Below are 20431 nucleotides of genomic sequence, written 5' to 3'. Positions count from 1 at the left end.
GCGTGAGCAGCACATGAAGGGGAGACCCTTGTGACTCTCGTGGAGAGGGTGAGAGTCACTGTCCATGATGCACAGCATCCTCCTCTCTAACACTAGAGAGTGGCTACCACAGACTGGTAGAACGTCCTCAGCATGGTGTTGCAGAAAGTAGAGCCGCCTCTGGCCCTTCTTGGACAGCGTTTTGTTAGCCCAGTCCAGCTTGGTGCCCTGGTGAACTCCCAGGGACTTGTAGTCCTGCACAGTGTCTATCTCTGTCCCCCTGGATGAAATCTGCCTGCTGAAGTGAACCACCAACTCTTCCGTCTTGCCAGTGTGAAGCTGCAGGTGGTTCAGCTCACACCGCTCAACAAAGGAGTCCACTGCTCCCCTGTCCTCTGCCTCCTCCCCTTCACCGATGCAGCCCACAATTGCAGAGTCATCGGAGAACTTCTGCAGGTTTCAAGGCTTGGATTTGTATCTGGAGTGTTTGAGGTGCAGAAGGTGAACAGACATGTTGACAAACCGTGTTGCTCGCCACAGTGTCAGACAGGCAGTCCGTACAGTCTAAACTAAATGCTAGCCCTAATGATGTCACTGTAAAACACACAAATGACTTCTACATGCTCTTGCACGCGCCATTACAAACCCCCAAAATTTAAGCTAGGGTTGGTTATGTTGAGATACTTGCAAGAGTACGCTAGATTTTTTAAATTATCCAAACTGCTGACTGCTGTCAGGAAATAAAGAGAATTACGACAAAAACTGTTTTTGAAGATTACCAACCCTAGCTTTGAGTCATGAATGATGTCATACACTTTGGAGTTTGAAATATTGTGGTTGACAGTCCAACTGGCAGTGTGTAGCTACGTAGATTGCTGGTCTGTGCTTCCATGAAGCCGAGCACTTTTTCTCTCAACTGCCAACCAATGACAAAGGAAGCTGGCCTATTCTGAAGAAAGGCTTTTCCTGCTTGGTTTCGTTCACTTCCGTGTGCCAGTTGCAGATTCGTCCACTGCACAGGACGACACATTGCTGGTTGCAGACGATGTGCACACAGCTGCAGGACAGATGTGCATGAGGAGTGCGCAAAGCACATAGGCACAAAAGGTATCCTGAGAAGGACCTTATGAGTGAACTGGCCAGGTGTCGTCATCAGACGTGTGGCACCTTTCCCTGGTTTCGTTTCACTTCGTTCTGTTTCTTCACTTGCACAATAATAATATGGGGAAACATGTTCAGCATCCTGCTGTGTCCCTTTTTTGCATTAGCAACATTCCTCACTAACATTGAGGAGACATGATAAACAAGAACTAGGAGCTACAGGTGTGTGTGTGTGTGTGTGTGTGTGTGTGTGTGTGTGTGTGTGTGTGTGTGTGTGTGTGTGTGTGTGTGTGTGTCTGTGTGTGTGTCTGTGTGTGTGCGCAATCATGCGTTAAACGCACGTGTGCTAACTGCTCAGTGAGTCATCCTTTGCTGGTGCCACCTGCGTCATCATGCCATTTTCATCCTGGAGGAAGAGACTGAGACAGAGACGGAGAGAATGGAGGAAGGCGTCTATAGTCTGCTGCAGGCTTTTTTTACGATACAACCACCGAGGCAAAGAAACCAATATCACAACACAATGGGGAGAGCTTATGTTAGTGTAGGAGAGGGGTGGGGTGAGTCCCTCTTATCCCTCAGTGGTAGAACAATACAAACAACTGACCATTGCATAAATGTGAGCTTGCTTGATTAAAGCAATACATCAAGTTCCTGAGAAAATGAGCCATTCAAATAGCCACTGGGGAGGAGAATTAAAATGTCCCTGGTAGGTTAATAGTTTCAAGCCTGCATGCTGACTCCTCATTGTCGGTAATGTTGAGTGGCAGTAAGCAACTATCATTATGTCAAAAGTGAGATCATGGATGATGCGTATTAAAGGTGATAGTGGAGTGTCGTAGTCATTTACTCCTTTTGTTGGGACTGAATCCAAAATTCTTCTCATGTGGGATGCACCAAACTCCAAACCTCTCAACATCCTTGACTTTCACAGATCTTCTGATTTACTGTTTCTACAGTCTAGTTTGGGCTGAAAATAGCATTAAATCAAGGAAAGTCGCTGTCAGCCTCAATGTGATCTCATCCTATTATGAGATATAATATTAAATATCATCATATTTTGCTGCTTGGGCAGAAGCACTCGCATGTCACTTTAATGACAGCATAGTATCTTGACACTGAAGGTTTGTGCGTTGTGAAGCGGTTCTGGTTAACATTGTGAAACAGCAGTTACGTTGTAGTTACTTGGAAGCTCGGTGCGTCTCATACTGCTCTGAAGGGCACCGTGTGTGTCGGTATCAAGATGCCACCACCAATCCAAATTGATCTCAAGTGCATCGGCACTGCTGAACCGCAAATCACTTCCTACTGGCCACTTGTTTGTATTTATCAATATTAATGGTGTCCCTTTGAAACCTGAGATGCTGATTCTTTTATATTGTGTTGTGTTTATACTTTTCAGATTTTTGTGTCGTTGTTATATAGCCCTTGCTGTGAAATCATTTACCCTGCTTTTAGATGTAACGTTGAAAATCTTAGTATCAACGACATGGCATTCAACGCATCCCACATGAGTTGTTTTGGTCATCACATAATACTTAGGTTAACCAATGGGTTGAACTCCAGACAATCCTGGCAAACCCATCCATGCAACATCTAGTTTGTGCTTAAGTCATTCTTCATGGCAGAACAACGGGCTGATAGGTATTATGTAGAAGCAACATCTTTCGTCTTCCACATTCCTGTATTAGTCGCTTGCAGTCGCTTCTCTGCTTAGAACGGCATGCATTAACACACAATCACTGATTGTTCCGTGTAATATTCTGTTGCATGACCTCCGTCTCCCATACTATGGAGCCAAATCCAGGTCAATAGTTTTGATCATTGGAAAACCAAATTTGAACCTGAAAGTTCAAGTTGTGGTCTTGAACATTAAAAAATACAGCAATGTATCCGAATAAAAATAAGTGAATGAAAAGTTTTTTGGGGTTGAATATAATTTTGATTCAGTTCTGGAATTTTTTTTAATACATTTTTCACTTTCATATATATTTTGATATTTGAGGTCTTATATTTTTCATTTTCAGATTTTATATTTTTCACTTTCAGATTTTATATTTTTGGATTCAAATCTTATTTTCACTTTCAGATCGTTTTTTTTCAGTTCAGACTTTTGGCCCTGATCTGGCGTGGGGGGCGTGGCATCACCTGAGAGGGGCGTGTCATCATGAGTGACAGCATAACAGAGAAGGCTGAGGACCTTTTGAGAGACCGAAAAAAACAAGAAAAATATAAAATCTGAAAGTGAAAAATATAAGACCTCAAATATCAAAATATATAGTATTATAAATATATAAGTAAAAAAGGAAAGAAAAAAAATTCCAGAACTGAATCAAAATCATATTCAACCAAAAAAACCTTTTCATTCACTTGTTTTTATTTTGAATACATTGCTGTGTTTTTCAATGTTCAAGACCACAACTTGAACTTTCAGGTTCGATTTTTTTTCAAATGATCAAAACTATTGACCTGGATTTGGCTCCATAGCCTTCCACTGTTTGTCCTGTGCTCAGTTTTTGTTACTGATTATGGAAGTATCTGTTGTCATTCAGTCAGTAACCTCCATCTTTTGATACGTCAGTGTTGATTTTTGGTAGGAAATCACAAATCTTTCCTTTAAGAATCCGTCCCATCAGCTGCACCCTGTTTTTCAACCCATGATGTCCTCGCATTAGGTCCCTACACCATTTCTACAGTGCCATGTGCTGATAAATTTATCACATGCAGATAACCACCAAACTGGTGTGTAGGAGGAATCCTTTTGATTTGAATGACAGAACCTCTTCCATACTTACAGAGCAAGGCCACTCTGTTTCCTGTTAACCTAAGCTGCCAGCTGATCTGCTCTTCTCTGCTACTCTTGTCTGTCTGCCTTTCATGCCTTTCTTTCTTTCTTTCTTTCTTTCTTTCTTTCTTTCTTTCTTTCTTTTCCCTTCTACCTCCTCACTTTCCTGCTTGTGTGTGTGTCTGCCTGCCTGTCTTTAGGTTCAGATAGTGCACAAAAAGCTGGACTTCAGCCATGTCACGTCTCGCTGTGGCTCCAAGGACAATATCAAACATGTCCCTGGAGGTGGCAAAGTAAGTACTGCTGGAGCTGGAGGGAGACTGGTGAGGGTGGATGCGCATCATATTACAAACTTATAGACCCTCAATTGCTCAAAAATTGTGATCAATTGAGGATCTACTTTTTTGATCCCAGCCACTAAAAAAGATGAGGAATTTGTGTTCCTCGTATGTAATGGTGGTTCACCATGGCTGGAAGCATGTTGTATCACTTACACCCAATTTGGCTGTATTTACCCAAAAGCATCATTTTCAAAGCAACTAAGAATGATTGCACTATAATCAGCGCATTTATGGCTCCTCTCTGTTTGCATTTTGGATTGATTTCACTCAAAGGGACCTGACCACAGGTCTCTCTGCCCACCCTTCCAGATGTTGCTCCCATCTGCTCCAAACACCTGCTGCACTATCATAGTCCGTCTCTGGGCTGCCCTCACAACCACCACTTTGCTGTTTCTCATCAATTAAACCAAATGCAAAAAGGTATACAGGAATCGGCTCATAGTGTCCAAGAATGTGACATCAAGTACAGCTAGAGGCCAGACCGATGTCACAATAGCAGCAACTGTTAACAGTTTTAAAGCTGCAGTTGGTAACTTAACGTAATGAAAATAACTTTTTATCATAATTGCTCAAACTATGTACTGACAGTAGTACACAACATAGATAATATGTGAAAAAAACAGGTTCCTCTGCCTCCTCTTTGTGCTTCTAATGGCATTTAGAAGATTCCACCGTCCGAAGGAGAACAACCAATCAGAGCGGAGGAGTCTCTAACGCAGCTGTTTCGCCCTTTTCCTCATGATCATCAATGCCTCTCAACCCTGTACTATTATTCTTATGCAGATGTTTATTTTAATCTTTACTTTGTCTTGCCCATTTTGTTATTTACATGAGGTAGGTTTTAGTGTATTGTACTGTTGTTTACATATACATGTAAAAACAACACATGCAAAAGTCAAATTAAATATTAAAGGGTGAATACCACCTAAATGAAAAATTCCGAAAAGGATATATCAATATTTGTGAACATAAGCTACTCTCTCTGCAAGCCAGAAACCAGAGAAGGAAGTTTCAAAGGTGTGCTATCATCAAGGATGAAGTGGAGCTGCTCCATAGACAGTGAATGGGAGACTGATTGTCTTTCCTTTTATAACACTGAAATGGGCGTAACTCTATTCTAGTGATCTCAGTTGTGAAATGCAAGTTTTGCAAATGAGTGTAGTTCCCCTTTAAGAGAGTATTTAAGCGACCTGCTGAAAGTGGATTCTTTTTCCTAAAGCATGTTCCACATAAAGTAAGCAAATACAATACACAATCCTGTAAGGTAGTAATATCACAGTACAAAACAAACTCATTGGTATGTACTGCAGTAGGCTTAACACATACATTTTCACCAATATTCAAATTTTCTATATTCACTGAAGTCATGGGTGTGTTTCTCAGTCTGAAATGACGTCATGAATATTTAGATTAGCTGTTAAGAATCCAAATATTTGTATTATAAAATCAGGTGATTAATGTTAGAACCTCTAATGAGGGAGCGCTCTAATGTCAATCGGCCAATCCGAAACCAATCATGGTATGTTTGCTAACACAATGTCAACAGCTCTGAGGGTCACAGTTAGCTGACTGTCCGTCATCACACACATATATTTGATTGATCTCATCACACGCTGTCAGACGGGCCACCGCCTCCTAAAATCCATCAGCTGCCTGTGGTACTGAACGCACACTCTCATGATGGGGCGGCGGTCTCACAACTGGCTTCTCGCTTCCTCCAATTAAAGTCTGTGTTGATTCATAAGCATAGACGGAGCGTCGTTTACCAGCCTGACAGCACGTAACAGAACAGGTCAAAGTATGCAGCATGGGCAGGTAGTGCAGCATCATACACCACCGTATTGTACAGACTGCATCCTCTATTACTGCACCAGGTGCATGTTAGTGACGGTGGACAGAGTGGAGTGTAGCTGTTGTGGCCTCTTTGTGAGTTTGTATGAAGCGGCTACATCGTGACCCCCACCCCTCCCCCTCCAGGTGCAGATCCAGTACAAGAAGGTTGATCTGAGCAAGGTGACGTCCAAATGTGGCTCAAAGGACAACATCAAACACAAGCCAGGTCGGACTTATTACTTCTATTCTCCTCTATTTCATGATTCTATTTCAGCTCTCGTACTAACCTTTTTCTTTTTTTAATTTTGTTTTTACCTTAGGTGGAGGTGATGTGAAGATTGAGTCCCATAAGCTGAACATTAAAGCTAAGTCTAAGATTGGATCCATGGACAATGTGGGGCCAGGCAACGAGCAGACCAACGGACACAAGGTCCAACTCTATCAGTTACCTTCTCTGACTCACTGCTTTTACTGCTCGACACCACAAGATGGTGTCGTTACATGAGATAGTACACTATAAATAAAACCTTAGTGTGTGTGTGTGTGTGTGTGTGTGTGTGTGTGTGTGTGTGTGTGTGTGTGTGTGTGTGTGTGTGTCTGCCCTTGTGTGTCTATATTTGGCCACAGGAGGAGAAAGCAGAGGAGAAGACATCTTCACCCCAGAGTGGTGCTCCGACAACAGGACTGGTGGGTGTTGCTAAGGCAACAGCACCAGGAGGTGTTGCCAAGGAGAATGGAGTGAAGGAGGCCACGCCCACTCCTTTCGGGGGAGACGGACTGAGGGAGCATAGCATAGACAAACGCATCACTGAGACAAGTAGGTGTAAACACACACACACACACTATCATATCTAAAAACATTGACGTGCACGTCTGTGATTGTAGTCAATGACTCTGACTGGCTCTGATTGGACAATCGCTGTTGAGGGGTTTAGCAAATACAGACACACGTGACGATAAAGAGATATTGTGCGTGCGTGCATGTGTATAACCTGGTCTCTGCTACGTGTCTGATGGAGATTGGTGGTAAAAATAGCAGACGCTTTGCTACTAAATGAAATTATGCAGAGACCTACAGGCTGAAGATTAGCCGGTCTTAGTGGATAAAGTCATCTCTGGCACTGCAGCCGGCCTCCAGACTCCCTGAGTTCAGAGGGACGACAGACTTCTGCCACCCGATATGGTTTCCAAACTTGGTCTAATTGATAGATGGCTGTAGTGCTAATACAATTAAAACAGGAATGGTTTATAATTTAGTCTGTAATTCAGATGAACCTGGTTGCAGACTGTGGAGGCCTGTCAGTTAAAGTAACACACCGTCTGGCTGGTATCAATGAGACTCCCTCGTCTCAGTATCCCTTTTCTCTCCTTCTCTCACCCTCTTTCACTTTTTGTTTTGTTTTTCGTTTTCCTTCCTCGTTTCTCAATCCCATTTCTTCCTCCCAACAGATTGAGTCCCAGTGACCAGTAGATTTTGGCGGGACACGCATGGCGCTCGTCGACCTGCCAATCCGACCGACCAACCAACCTACCACGGCGCAGTCACTTCCCTTTGGCCCGCCCTTCATCTCGCCCACCGCAGCACTGAACTGACCGATCGCCTCTCTGTGTTTCTCTGGGGGTTCCGCCTGCCGGCTTCCTGCTACCCACCCCTGACCTTTGACCTCTCAACGGTTGACCTTTGGCCCCGCCTACCACAGAGAAGAGCACTTCCTGTTTGTCTGTGTTTCTGTGTGGAGTTCCGCCAGCTTCTCGGCTGATAAAATTAAACCCCAAATTTAACAACACCATTGCAATAAACCCACTATTGTAGTCAATGCTAATGGAAGTATATTGAACATAGCCAGTCTTAGAATATTTCCACCTATGAGTCTTATACTGTTTTAACACTCTGAGGCCAATCTATGGTCCCTCCCACAGGCCTTCAAAATTCAAAACTACTTTGATCTTCAACGCTTGTTAGCAGACCTATGCTAGCGCTACCATTTGCCCCACCTCCATTGTTAGTCCATGTCCCCTTAGCCACTGACCACACTAACCAGCTGAAGGCCTGGCAAGTCTGCTTTAAATCAACACATCTACAGTATCCACAGCAATGCACGTTGTCACATCATAGGTCATTCTACAGCCCACAAGTCAAACATTATCTCCCAATACATCTCTTACATCACTGCACCAGTTTGTCTCACCCAGATGTACGACAACAATGCTTCTTTATCTTCAGCAGTAGCAGCGATCAGCGCAGAGGACAGGGGCTTATGTGGAGTAGAGAGGATACTATCGGAGACGTTTGGAAACGGATCTGAAGGTGGAGTTCCAAATCAGTGCAGAAAGTCGGAGCTTAGGATGTCAGACGACTCCTGTTTTAGGTTTCAAGAAAAGATGCATTCAATGACAGTACAGTACAGAAATGTAGAGGCTATAACAAAGCAGACGGCTTTTGCCACAATTGGAAACATCATTTAATGATGTGATTAGTGCATGAGAATCATCAAGAGGCGAAAAGTGATGGGGTTTCTCTCACCTTGGCTCAAGAAGAATTTGGCACAGGTATTTGATCTTGAAGCCGAATGAGTTGGAATCACAGTATTTAATCTAAAAAGGAGTATTTAACCCTTTAGAGTAAGTGTTAAACCTTGGAGTTCAACTGCTAGCTGCTGCATCTTTTAGTCAACATGAATGCGTCAATACACAGTATACTGAATGTATATTCAGTGTCACACAGGCTGCTGGGTAAAGGCCCAAAAAAAAGCAATTAAGCAAAAGACCATTTCATGTGTAAGACTTACAAACCCCTTAACCTTTATTTATAAAAAAGCTCATACACTCTTATGTCCGACCATTTGCGTGACATAAAGTTTGGGGGAACTTAACCCTTTAGTCTTCTCAATAAGAGGGTTGAACCCAAACCTCCCACAGTAGACTCTGAGCGGCCCCAGCAGTCCCCCTGAGATGTGTCCAGCATTCATAGTTCACGTATGGCTATCAGAGACAGACAGACAGACTGACAGACAGTGCCCTCTTTCTCTTGCGCATGTGGTACTTCCTGGTCATGTGGTACATGGAGAGGGGGTGGGGCTACAGAGCCACACCCTCTTTTGAGTCCTCCCACTAGCCGGTGCGTCTTAGAATCCTCTCTGTGAGACCCAAACACACACACACACCGACACACAAGCACAGATATATACAGGAAAGCACATACATGCTTGTTGGTGTGCATGCCCACGCACACACACACAGACACACACACACACACAAACAAACAGAAATCAGCACACGTGCACACACGTTATAATACACACATAAAATGCACCCTGAAATAAAAAAACGGCACGCTGTCCATAGAAGCATTTCTCTGTTAATGGAAGCAACTCTTTGTCGTGTTTTTGGTGGTCTATGCTGATATCGTTACATTAATGATGATCTGTGTCGGTGTGCCGTCCCTCCCGTGGTCATTGTCTAACATCATCATCACGGGCTCGCCTCATCCCGCCTCCTTCTCGTCCGCTTCCTCGTCTCGTGGTTCACTCTGTCTCTCTGACAGCAATACAGTGATCTTAATCGGAACGCCTTCTGTTACGCGCGGCACACACATACACACACACACATACACACACACACACACACACGACAGAGACAGAGACAGAGGACGACCACAGAAGTTGAAGGGTGTGAAGGGAGTTCACTTGCAGGACGGAGTGTCAATTAAAGGGGAATAATGTTACATTCATGGCAAGTCTGAAGTTAGCATTTTCTTTGCAACGTTTTAGTGTCTAGTTAATTCACTAGAGACTGTCTAGTAGATCGAACTCCAGTACCAAGCCACTCGAGGTGACTACTGCACGGTAACAGATGATCAAGTTTCAAGTCTCCAGCGTATGTTTTACTCATTTGTAGTGTAAATAGATTGAAGTAAATAGCTTTTTAAATGCATTTTTTAAACATTTTTTTTCAGCATTTTCTAGTTCTTTGTTTTGTATAGGATAACACTGGATATAAAAAAATTCCTAAAATTCTCAAAGGTAAAAAAAAATTCTATACTAATTAGAAATTGTTTTACTACACTGGACTGGAGGGACTGCCCAGCTCCAAAATGCCATGAATGCAGCAGTATTTCAGCAACAGCAGAACCAAGAAGACTGCAGCAGGGACCATGCAGGGGTGTGTGAAGATGTCTATCTAGTGAACAATCTGTACTAAAATAGAGTATAGCAGCGAAGTGTAATTTAAATGCTCGCAGTGCTCTCAAATCAACAGTAGATAATACAATTGCCTGAAGTCATCGGGGATTAGTTTTTCTCTTTTTCCACAATTGTTAAATGTCTTCAATGAACTTGCGTGGAGAATTTTTTTTAGTTGTTTTTGTTTTCCCTGTTTGTATTGTTGTAGGAAATCACTTCAATTCAGTGCAATGCATTTTATGGAAACAACACTGTGATGTGACTTTGATTTACAGCCCAAAAGCGTCACGGCAGATAGAAAGGAGTGGAAGCGGCTGATCCTAACGGAGAGCTGCCCTTTCTACTGGCTGTGATTCTATGCATGGTTCTGAGGACCGGTCTCTGTAACTATGGAACTGAGACGTGATGGTGGGGTGCTGCCGTAGTTGTCAGATGTGTGAAGTGTTACTACTGCATCCATCCTGTAGAGAGCGCTGCTCAGCCTCTAGAACACTGATAGTCTGGCTCTGAGAAACCTTACGTCGCCATTAGAGAAGCTTCAGGCCAGTTTCACGCTGTTCTCATTGATGATCTATATTATTGTATCTGGAATCACTTAATTCCACCAAAATCCTAGTGATTATGTACAGTCCCCCTTAAAACTCCAAAAGTCTTGTGCACTTTGAACGCAGTCTTGTTCATTGCTTGATGCACTGGAGTGATGTAAAAGTTGCTTTGCTGTTTATTGGTCAAACATCGTCAGCGGTGTACTGTACATGTGTGCTTCTGGGAGCAAAGCAGTCTTGGTAGTTAGATAAAGTTATGATAATCAAAGAGCAAGTGATCAAATAGTGAACAACAAAGAATAGGCAACTAAAAGCACCGTTAAAGCATATTTAATAGTTCCCGTTCCCTCCAAACCGTCATGCCCATGAGTTGCCTGAAAGTAAATAAACACGTGAAAGCGGTCATGTGAATCTGTCTTCGGGATAGAAGAACAAAAGGGATGAAAGCACTTTGACAGGTGTAGACAGAGGAAGAAGTTGTATTCTTAATAATGTGTGTTGGAAGCGTAGTGTTAGAGTTTGTTGGCGTACGACGGGATGACCTGATGTTGTGCATGTTGAACGGCACATCGGTGCCCCTTTGTCTTGGTCGGCTTAGTGGATTTTAGTGGGACATTGATCATCGGTGTGCTTTGGCCACGAACTCTCCAGTCCGCCCTCATGTTGTTCCTGTCAACATCCACTGGTTATTACTTTGTGACCGAGCTACAACAGTTGTTAGTTCATACTCGGTTAAAGGAGACTCGTTTGATGTTTGAGAGGACTAGCATCAAAGACACCTCTTGCAGATCCTTTTGTCAGCGATTGAATCTTGTTCCTTTGGCATGTAAACGGTGCTAAATTCAAAATTTAGAGCATTAAAAACAGCAAAAATGTTGGTATATGTAAAGCTATAGTGGAGTAATGTCTACCTGAGCAGAGAATGAAGTCACCTTTGTTCCAGTGGCTAGCTAACGGCCTCCACTCTGAACTGCACTCATAAACCCATGAGGGCAGGGCACGTTAAATCAAGATCTTAAAAATCTTAAACCACTAGACGACAGTGAACCGTCAGAAGGTTTACTGTGACTTGACATGAGGATCAGGTCGATTTGGGCTCAAAGCGGATCGGTGTGTTTGTTAAGAGACCACGAACAGATGTACACAAAATGTCCTGCTCAGTGCAAATCAATACCAACAGAGTCGATACATCGTTATCAATTTTAAACAAAAATCAATATTGCTATATGCCAGAAAACTAGCACGGGTCAGGCTGTGTGCTATAGCTATAGCACATGCAGCTGTCTGGACCCCCTCACAATAAAGTTCACATTTATTATAATCATAGAGGATATGATCAGGCTTAAGACTAGATTTGTGGAATACAGTTAACTTTGCAGCTTGGACAAAAGGTAATAACCAGACTCACTCTGATGTCCGTTCACTACTGTTTGTTCCCCACTTATATCTCTTAAACACCACCTTCCACTAGTATCTCACACCGTCCCCTGTATATAGTCTCCACCATGTTTTTATCACTCCAGAATGAACTCAAAGAAATTAAAATAAACAAAGAAAATTAAAAAAAATCGTACTTCTTAACAGGGTGTTGTGGATGTTGACAGATGAATTGACGTTCATAAAACCTTAAGGTTTAACCTTAAAGCTTAATAATGGTATTATTATAAGAGAGGAAAAGTGTACTTTTTCTTTTGTTTCAGAGTCTTGCCTTTTTTCCCCCGCTAAGAAAAAGGGCTGCTGAAGTCTCAAGAATGTTTTTAAAAATGTATTAAAGGTGCAAGATGTACGAGTACGTGTATGAGGTTTGTCTCTGTTCTGTTTTTGGAAGATAGATCACATACGGAAAACACTATTAGCCCGGATTCCAAATCGACGGGCAGGAAGGGAGGCAGCGTGTGTGTCGGGTTTCATGCGACTTAAGGAGCATCACAGAAAAACAAAAATCAAACCTGGAGTCACCGAGTAAACCGCACTTCACAATCGGTCGGTTCATTACAAACGGAAAGAAAGAACGTTTCCGCTTTTGGGTTTTGGAATGCACTGCTGTACATGTTACACCTGACACACACCGGTCAGCCCTTTCTCTCGCAGACCTCCCCCCCTCCCCGTTAGACTAACCAGACTTAGTCTTTTGGCATGTGGTAGAATGTAATGTTGTGTATTAGACAGCTCCTATATAGACACCTCGACATACCTACCAACACGGGACTGAATTATGGGATGTCTCTGGGCCTAATTATCTTCTCGCCGTCGATAGCGAAGGCTGAAAATACAAGAGCATTTTGGAAACGTTTGAACAATTGATTTAAAAAAAAGTTTGAGCTTGAACTGTACCTTTTAAGAGTGATGGTGAAATGTAACTGGGAACAAAGGGAGTGTTGGTAGATATGCACCTGGAGCCTCCTAGCTGTGTCTCCCACCTACAGAGGCTTGTCAGCATCACAGCACTGAAAAGCTTCTTATCCCCTGTTAGAGTCCTTTACCACGCATACAGTTTATCAAGGCGAGCACAAAGCTACAACTCTGTAGTACCACTTTGTAGACGACACGTATTTATTTTATTTATAAGACGGGATTTGTTAGACTGTGATTTGTGAGACGTTGTTACCTGCTGTACTGGGGTCAGCGGCGTCAGAGACAAACAGAAAGTGCTTTTCAGTGCCGTGGAGCGGAGCCACTGTAGTGTGTGCTGTATTATTCTGTAGCAAGAGCATGCAGAAGACAACAAACAATCTGCTGGTTGTTAGAGGCATCTGTCCTGTTAGATAGAGCTCATCCACCCCCCCCCACCCCCCCCCCCCCCCCCCCCAATTCTGAATATTTGGTATGAAAGAGATGTTCATTGTGATTCATTGTTAACCAGTGATGTGAATATTAATCATGAAATAAATAAAAAAAGATGAGCAAAACATCCACCAGTGTCACAGTTGTGTTTTTTTTTATTCTACTCTTTGATATTTACTTATGTACTTATGACATACTGAACTGACATTTTTATGACACTAGTTTTTTAAGACATACTATATCATGATATTTTATGAAATACAATATAATTTTTAGGACATACTATATATATCATGATATTTTTATGACATACAATATTATTTTATGATATACTATATATATATATATGTATGTATATATATTAATTTAACAATATTCTATACTATGACATTATTTATGTAATACTACAGTATAAATATGAGCTTTGAGGTAGAACTGCTTTAGAAACATAACTCCTCATTATTTAGCTGATTGGTGTATATATAGTTGGTCTTTAATTGGACATTATATCTGAGTCTGACTTTGGAGGCTTTGCAGCAATGACAGTGTGACATTTTGTTTCTACACAGACACAGACAAATATAATCATATGCATACTTTGACAATTGATTACTTAGGGCTGCAAAAAGTAAACTTCTCAAACTTCCTGAATTGTCCTCATATACCAACCAAATGTGTCACAAACCTGATTTGTTCTTTCATTGTGTGTTTGCATATAAGCAAACTCGTGTCTCATTTGAACGTTGTATGCAGACTTAGAGAAGCATGCATTCATATGCAGAAGTTTATGTATAATAAGGATCATTTGTTCGGTGTTAATCAGTAACCTGGTTCGGTGCTCAAGCATTCAATGTAAAATATTGCGTTAGAAGTCATTGTGCAGAATGGCTGAATTCCAACAATGTTTATTTTGATGTTTTATGTGTAACCATATTGCTGGGTGGTTAGATTGTGAATTCACTCCGGGGATCAATGACAAATCATACATTTTGCGAAAATACATCATGAATAAATAAAACAGTTTATTTGTTGATATATCTTTGTTTATTTATTTATTGTAGTTTGTTTCGAGGAGTTGCTGTGAGAGCAAAGCTCTGTAGCTGCAGGTGTGAATCCTGTCAAGACGAACGCATGACCCGCCCTACTCTGCCTCTGATTGGCTAGTACTCGTTCCCAAAGTAGATTGGAATAGAATGTTAAGGCCGGGTCAGCCAATCAGAGGCAGAGTAGGGCGGGTCATGCATTCGCCACGTTCAGGCTCGCGTCCGGGGGCGGACAGGTGAGGAACAGCGGCTCGTGAACATGAAGGAGCAGCCGGAGGAGGAAGTAAGTGTATCGTGTCATGGGGGGGGGTGCTGTCGCTACAAGTACAAGTACCATCAAATTGTACTCAACTGTAAGTACTGTGGAGGTGTATAGTGGGCTGACTGAGGTGGAATACAAACATTGACACCCTAATAGACATGCATTCAGTAAAAGTTGCATATTCTCAAAAGGAGAAGAAAACGGACGGTTCAAACAAGTGAAGGATGAGGTTAATCTCCATACTAGCTAAGGTAAATTATTTTGTGAATGAATGAATGTTGGACATAAAAATGACTCTTGAGAGAAGACTGTGAGGTTAATAAAGACAGAACTTAATACTCAATACAAGTAACTTCTTGTTCTTTAATTAAACTAGAAGTATTACATTTAGCTTCCCGGAATAACACACCACACATGGAGGTAGGGTCGGTCTTCAGAATGTTGGGCTGGTACAGTAAGTCATTATGTCTGCTATACCTTCTTAGTGCTTGGCTTTGTTGGGTTCATTGTAGATGCTGTGACATTTCTTTACATTACATTACAGTCATTTAGCAGACGCTTTTATCCAAAGCAACTTACAATTCAGTATCTATCTACACACCGTAGATGCAGCTACGGGAGCAGTTTGGGGGTTAAGTGTCTTGCTCAAGGACACATTGACATGAGAGTAATAGAGCAGGAGCTGGGGATCGAACCGCCGACTCTCTGAATGAAAGGCGGCCCTGCTCTCCACTTAGCCATGGTTTATTAGACTAGTATTTATGAATGTAGCCTATTGTTAGCACGTGGTATTGTAATTAGTTTAAAAAACTATACTTACACTTGTTTTGCAGACAATCACAGTTGTTTAGAATGTGTAATGTTAGAGTGGCTATGGTTCAACTATAATGGGGGTTTAAATGTGGTTTTGAATGCTGAATATAAGTTCGGATGATCACAGGCCCATACTATATGTATGTGGTTTATGTGAGATAAATATGTACTTTGTTGTAGTTGATTTCATTAAGCTTTCTACTAACCGTCCAGTAACATTCTACAGTTACTGAATGACAGTCTTACTTTAATAAGCTCCATTATCCAATCTTTGTCTAACACAGTACTTCATCTCATGTCTTTAAATCCTACTCTATAATGAGCTCTGTGACCTCTATTCAAAGCACGTTCAAAAGGAGAGACACTGCCACTGGATCACTTGTGTGTTTGGTGTGACAATGATGCTTTGGGTTAATTGTTGACCATACATTGGAAATAAACCTAGCCAACATTTGCTTAAGGTATTTTGTACACGTCACTGTGGTAGTGGGCGTGGTCTGTGCTCAGCTGCAGGGGAGAGATGTGTGGGACTGGTTCAGGGGAACAGTGTCAGGTTTAATTGGCACAGCTGTAACCTGTTGCTAAATATCCTTCATCCAGCTCGTGGTGGCCGGTGACACACAGAGAAATAAAGTACGTTTGTGTGATAATTAACTGCTCAAGACTCTGTTTGTGTTGAGGAGGACCCGCGAGTAGCAGTGAGTTGGCTACAGTCACCTCCACGTTCTTCTGTACCAAGACCTTTTTGTTCAGCTGGCTTTTTTGAAATTCAAAATGTAGAGACTAGTACTGTATTTTATAAGTCACCTAGAGTACTGTTATGATCTCAGGATTTAAAACGGGTCGGTACCCTTGCTTCTTGTCCTTGCCTTCTGGCGTGGCGTTGTATCCTTGAGCCCAAAGATAACCTGTGAAATTCCTGCTGGCTGCCTTCATGGTAGCAATGACTTAGTGGACAGCTTGTGACACAAGGCAGAGGAGCAGCAACAGGTGATTTAGCAATAGACCGCCAATCATTTACCGTACAGCCATTTGAAACGGGGAACAACAGTATAGCCTACTAGAAATCAAGACTCAAAACTAGCCGTAGAAAAATAAATTATGAATATCATATGAGTTTTTTATTAAACTTACTCAGACATCCTTTGGATGCAATGCATCTTCCATGGCAAGATTATTCTGTATTTTGATGTTACTTTAGCTTTTTGACAAGTTTTTATCCAGTGAAAATTGATATGGGTCTTATTTCAATAACATCCTGTTAAGAATATTGTTATGATAGGAAATAATGTGAGATGCACAATCCTGTAAACCTCTTCTACACCCACCCATCTCTTCATATCTTTGATTCTGATATGTAAACTAGATCACACTCTGGTTCTGTTTCTCCCAGGGCTGATTAGACTACATTCAAATGAATACTTGTTTTTTTAGGTAAGGTAAGACACTGTGTGTAGTACTGTATTTGTGAAGAAAGGTCGGTGACCTCTCCCACGTCTGCCACACCTGAGGTTTGACAGCCCAAAGTCTGTAAGTACACGTCCCATTACATCTTCTCCATGTTACATCCTAAGTTACAGAAAACCCCTCTACAACGATATTCAATATATTGTTGAACCAAACCAACCAACCATGAAGTGAACCATGTAAGTATCTAACACATGGGTGGCCAAACCATGGCCCGTGGCCCGCAGTGAATTTTTAACAACAATGAGTACCTGTACTTTTATATTTTACGTACATTTTCTTGATTATATACTTATATACTATAGAGTGGAGCAGAGTGCAAGTCAAAGCAACCTCCGTTAACATTAGCTGTTTAGCTGCATTGATGTTTTTGGGTTACCCATTTCTATTCAGATATCTGGAGGTGCGAGATCAAGGGACCCCTCTGAATATTGCCGTGGCAGTTTTGCTTCTTTGCAGAGTTATCCAGCCCCCTTCCACATGGTTGGTACCAATGGATTGATCAGGTTGTCTAGTGTCTCTGAGGCTTAGGGTCGTTCCTCAAGGGCTTATTTAGGACTTGCTGCTGTGACAAATTGTTAGCTTTCCGTCTTCTTTACTCACCAACACATATAGTGTGTGTGTGTGTGCGTGTGCGTGTGCGTGTGTGTGTGTGTGTGTGTGTGTGTGTGTGTGTGTGTGTGTGTGTGTGTGTGTGCGTGTGTGTGTGTGCGTGTGTGTGTGTGTGTGTGTGTGTGTGTGTGTGTGTGTGTGTGTGTGTCTGTCTGTGAACCTATCAGCTTAACACCGGGCGGTTGCTGTCGGCTGCTGATCCATTGGTGCATCTCTAAATTACTTCAGACAAGCAAACATGTTCAACAGGTAACCACTCAACTGGAACTAGCATATCATTTGTGACTCAATGTCATCCATGATAGACTTTCTGAAGGATGCCATGCACTAGGCAGGCCCTGATATACCAATACCCTGTCATTGAACCTTGCTCAATGATACGGTAACAACAGTCCGTCATTTACAACGTCCTCCTTACATTGGACATACAAAAAGGTTGACAATGTGTTTTCCTTCATACCACAATTGTGAACTTCTTTACTTAGCTCTTATCTATTCCAGGCGTTAGTGGCCTCAAAGGTCCCATTCCCAGCTGTCCTCAGTCCTTAAACCTCTGACTTGTTCTGCCATCACATGCGCACACACAAGGGAAGGTGTGAGGCACCTTGTCTCTCTTAAGTTTGAAATCGGAGCCAGCTGTGGTTCAGATGAGGTTGCTATTGTTAGAACTCTTGTTATTTACCGAGGGTCACTTGAGGAGGTGTTGAGTATTGGACATGCCTCCATGTGTCCTTCTCTTGTCTTGCCCTTCTCATCAGACAATGGAGTTAGTGGTTGGTGCAGGTTGTGCTCAGATCTGGAAGACTCCTATAGATTAAATGTTTCTTCTGCTGATGAATACTGAAGCGGAAAAGGTAGGCTTTGAATAACATTATATTTGAATGAATTTGTTTCATCCATTCCTTCAGTAATACATTGGTCATTATGTGAAATGTTTCCCGTGACATATGCTCAATCTGCAATTTGTGCTCATTAAATATGACATTTTTCATGAAATCTTGCAATATGTAAAAATATAGTAATATTGTTGGACAATCAGTTATTGTATTTTATATAAGTGAGCTTACTTCAATATATTGTTATACACTTAAGTGTAGTTTAGTATAGTTTATTGCAATGCATTTAAATACTTTGCTGATATGTATAAATTCTGTAATAATATTGTATGTTTGAAGTTACACTTACCTGACAGAGAGCTGAAGTGCCTTTGGTCACAAATTCTATAACATTTCATGCTCATCTTTTTGAAAAAATCATAGGCTTTTATTGTGAAACACAAAGCTTTGTAATGAGACACCTGGTATACCAGAGTACCTCAGTATACCAGGTGAGCCTATACGTGAATTTCAGCTTTGTATTGCAAATAGTATCTTTTATGTTAAGGACACTGTATCGTGATCATAATCTGTAAATAATCAGACAATTATCCATGACACATATGTAAAGAGGTCTTGACTATTTGGCAGTGTGAATCATGCTGTGGATGTAAATACTGTCTCTATTAATGAAGTGTCGCGTCACAGAGATTTCCATATTTATCACAATATTGTTTATTACTAAGCTGCTGCAGTGATGTAGTATTGAACAGTGATGTAGTATTGAACAGTGATGTAGTATTGTACAGTGCTGTAGTACTGCACAGTGCTGTAGTATTGCACATTGATGTAGAATTGCACAGTGATGTAGTATTGCACAGTGATGTAGTATTGCACAGTGATGTAGTATTGTACAGTGATGTAGTACTGCACAGTGATGTAGTATTGTACAGTGATGTAGTATTGTACTACCGGATGTGTCCCTACTCTGTGACCTCACTGCTGGGTACACTTTTGACCACATCGACCCCCCCACCCCCCTATTGGTGTTGCAGGGTATGATCAGAGGTCCTTCACAGGATTAGTGATACATAATCATAAAAATATGACAATATATCCATAACAAATCACTGTATCCTTAATGTATAACAATAACTATGAATTCAATATTTGACATATGTGTGGTACCATACATTTAGTTGATTTGATTTATCCAAAATTACTGTTCATAAAATGCATACAACTAATGAATATTAAGCCTTTCTAAAGCTGTTTTGATGACTTACTGAAACCATTAACATATTAGTCAAGTTTTTTAACTCAAATCCACGTTTTAACTAGAATGGTGCAGATCTCTACAAGGTGGGTCTGCAGCGACCACTGATGAATGCATGAAGACGACCCACAATCAGGGCTGAACTGCACATAACTCAGGCCTCACTCAACACACTTGCTCTTATTTGAATCTCTGCAGGTGTCTGCACCGGCTCTGTGCAGGCGTGCGTCTCAGCTCCATCTCACAGGCGACTTGAAGCATCTATTTAGACTTCCACACACATTTGTGCCGGAGATGATAATCATTTGCACAAGAAAAGATCCAGATTCTTTTTAATGCTTGTTGGAGTTGTGCAACCGAGTGTGTAGCTACAATCCTACATTTTACGTACAGGTTGTAGTTGGTAAATAGATACAATTTAAATTAGGAAATGCATTGTGATTATGTAATAGTAATGGCCACATCAGCCATAACTAAATGTATTTGTAGACCTGCTATAATACCCCAGTTAATTTAAGTTTCACCAGTATCTTTTTTGTTCTAAGTACCAATATATTGTAAAGTACATTTTATAAAAAAAAAAAGCCAAAGGCACAG

The 20431-nt window shown here is 41.6% G+C and overlaps 1 protein-coding gene across 3 annotated transcripts in view; it reads left to right on the top strand.

Moving 5' to 3' along the window:
* LOC137866035 (microtubule-associated protein tau-like) overlaps positions 1-13675 on the top strand; it is a 102405-nt gene extending 88730 nt beyond the window's left edge. For 2 of the 3 annotated variants that reach the window (XM_068701672.1, XM_068701670.1), the window contains 5 exons: positions 4063-4155; positions 6181-6262; positions 6357-6466; positions 6664-6853; positions 7486-13675. In XM_068701672.1, the coding sequence (XP_068557773.1) occupies positions 4063-4155; positions 6181-6262; positions 6357-6466; positions 6664-6853; positions 7486-7490 (480 nt within the window). In that variant the 3' untranslated portion in view covers positions 7491-13675. The remainder of the gene's footprint in view (positions 1-4062; positions 4156-6180; positions 6263-6356; positions 6467-6663; positions 6854-7485) is intronic. The other variant, XM_068701671.1, reaches the window with a different exon arrangement.
* Positions 13676-20431: the final 6756 nt, after the last annotated feature.

Source organism: Cebidichthys violaceus, unplaced genomic scaffold (genome assembly GCF_023349555.1).
Source record: "Cebidichthys violaceus isolate CVI_PGR_0920_01 unplaced genomic scaffold, fCebVio1.0.p SCAF_8, whole genome shotgun sequence".
Lineage (NCBI taxonomy): Eukaryota > Metazoa > Chordata > Actinopteri > Perciformes > Stichaeidae > Cebidichthys > Cebidichthys violaceus.
Note: the sequence above shows the minus strand (reverse complement) of the source record. Positions and strands in the feature narration are given on the sequence as shown.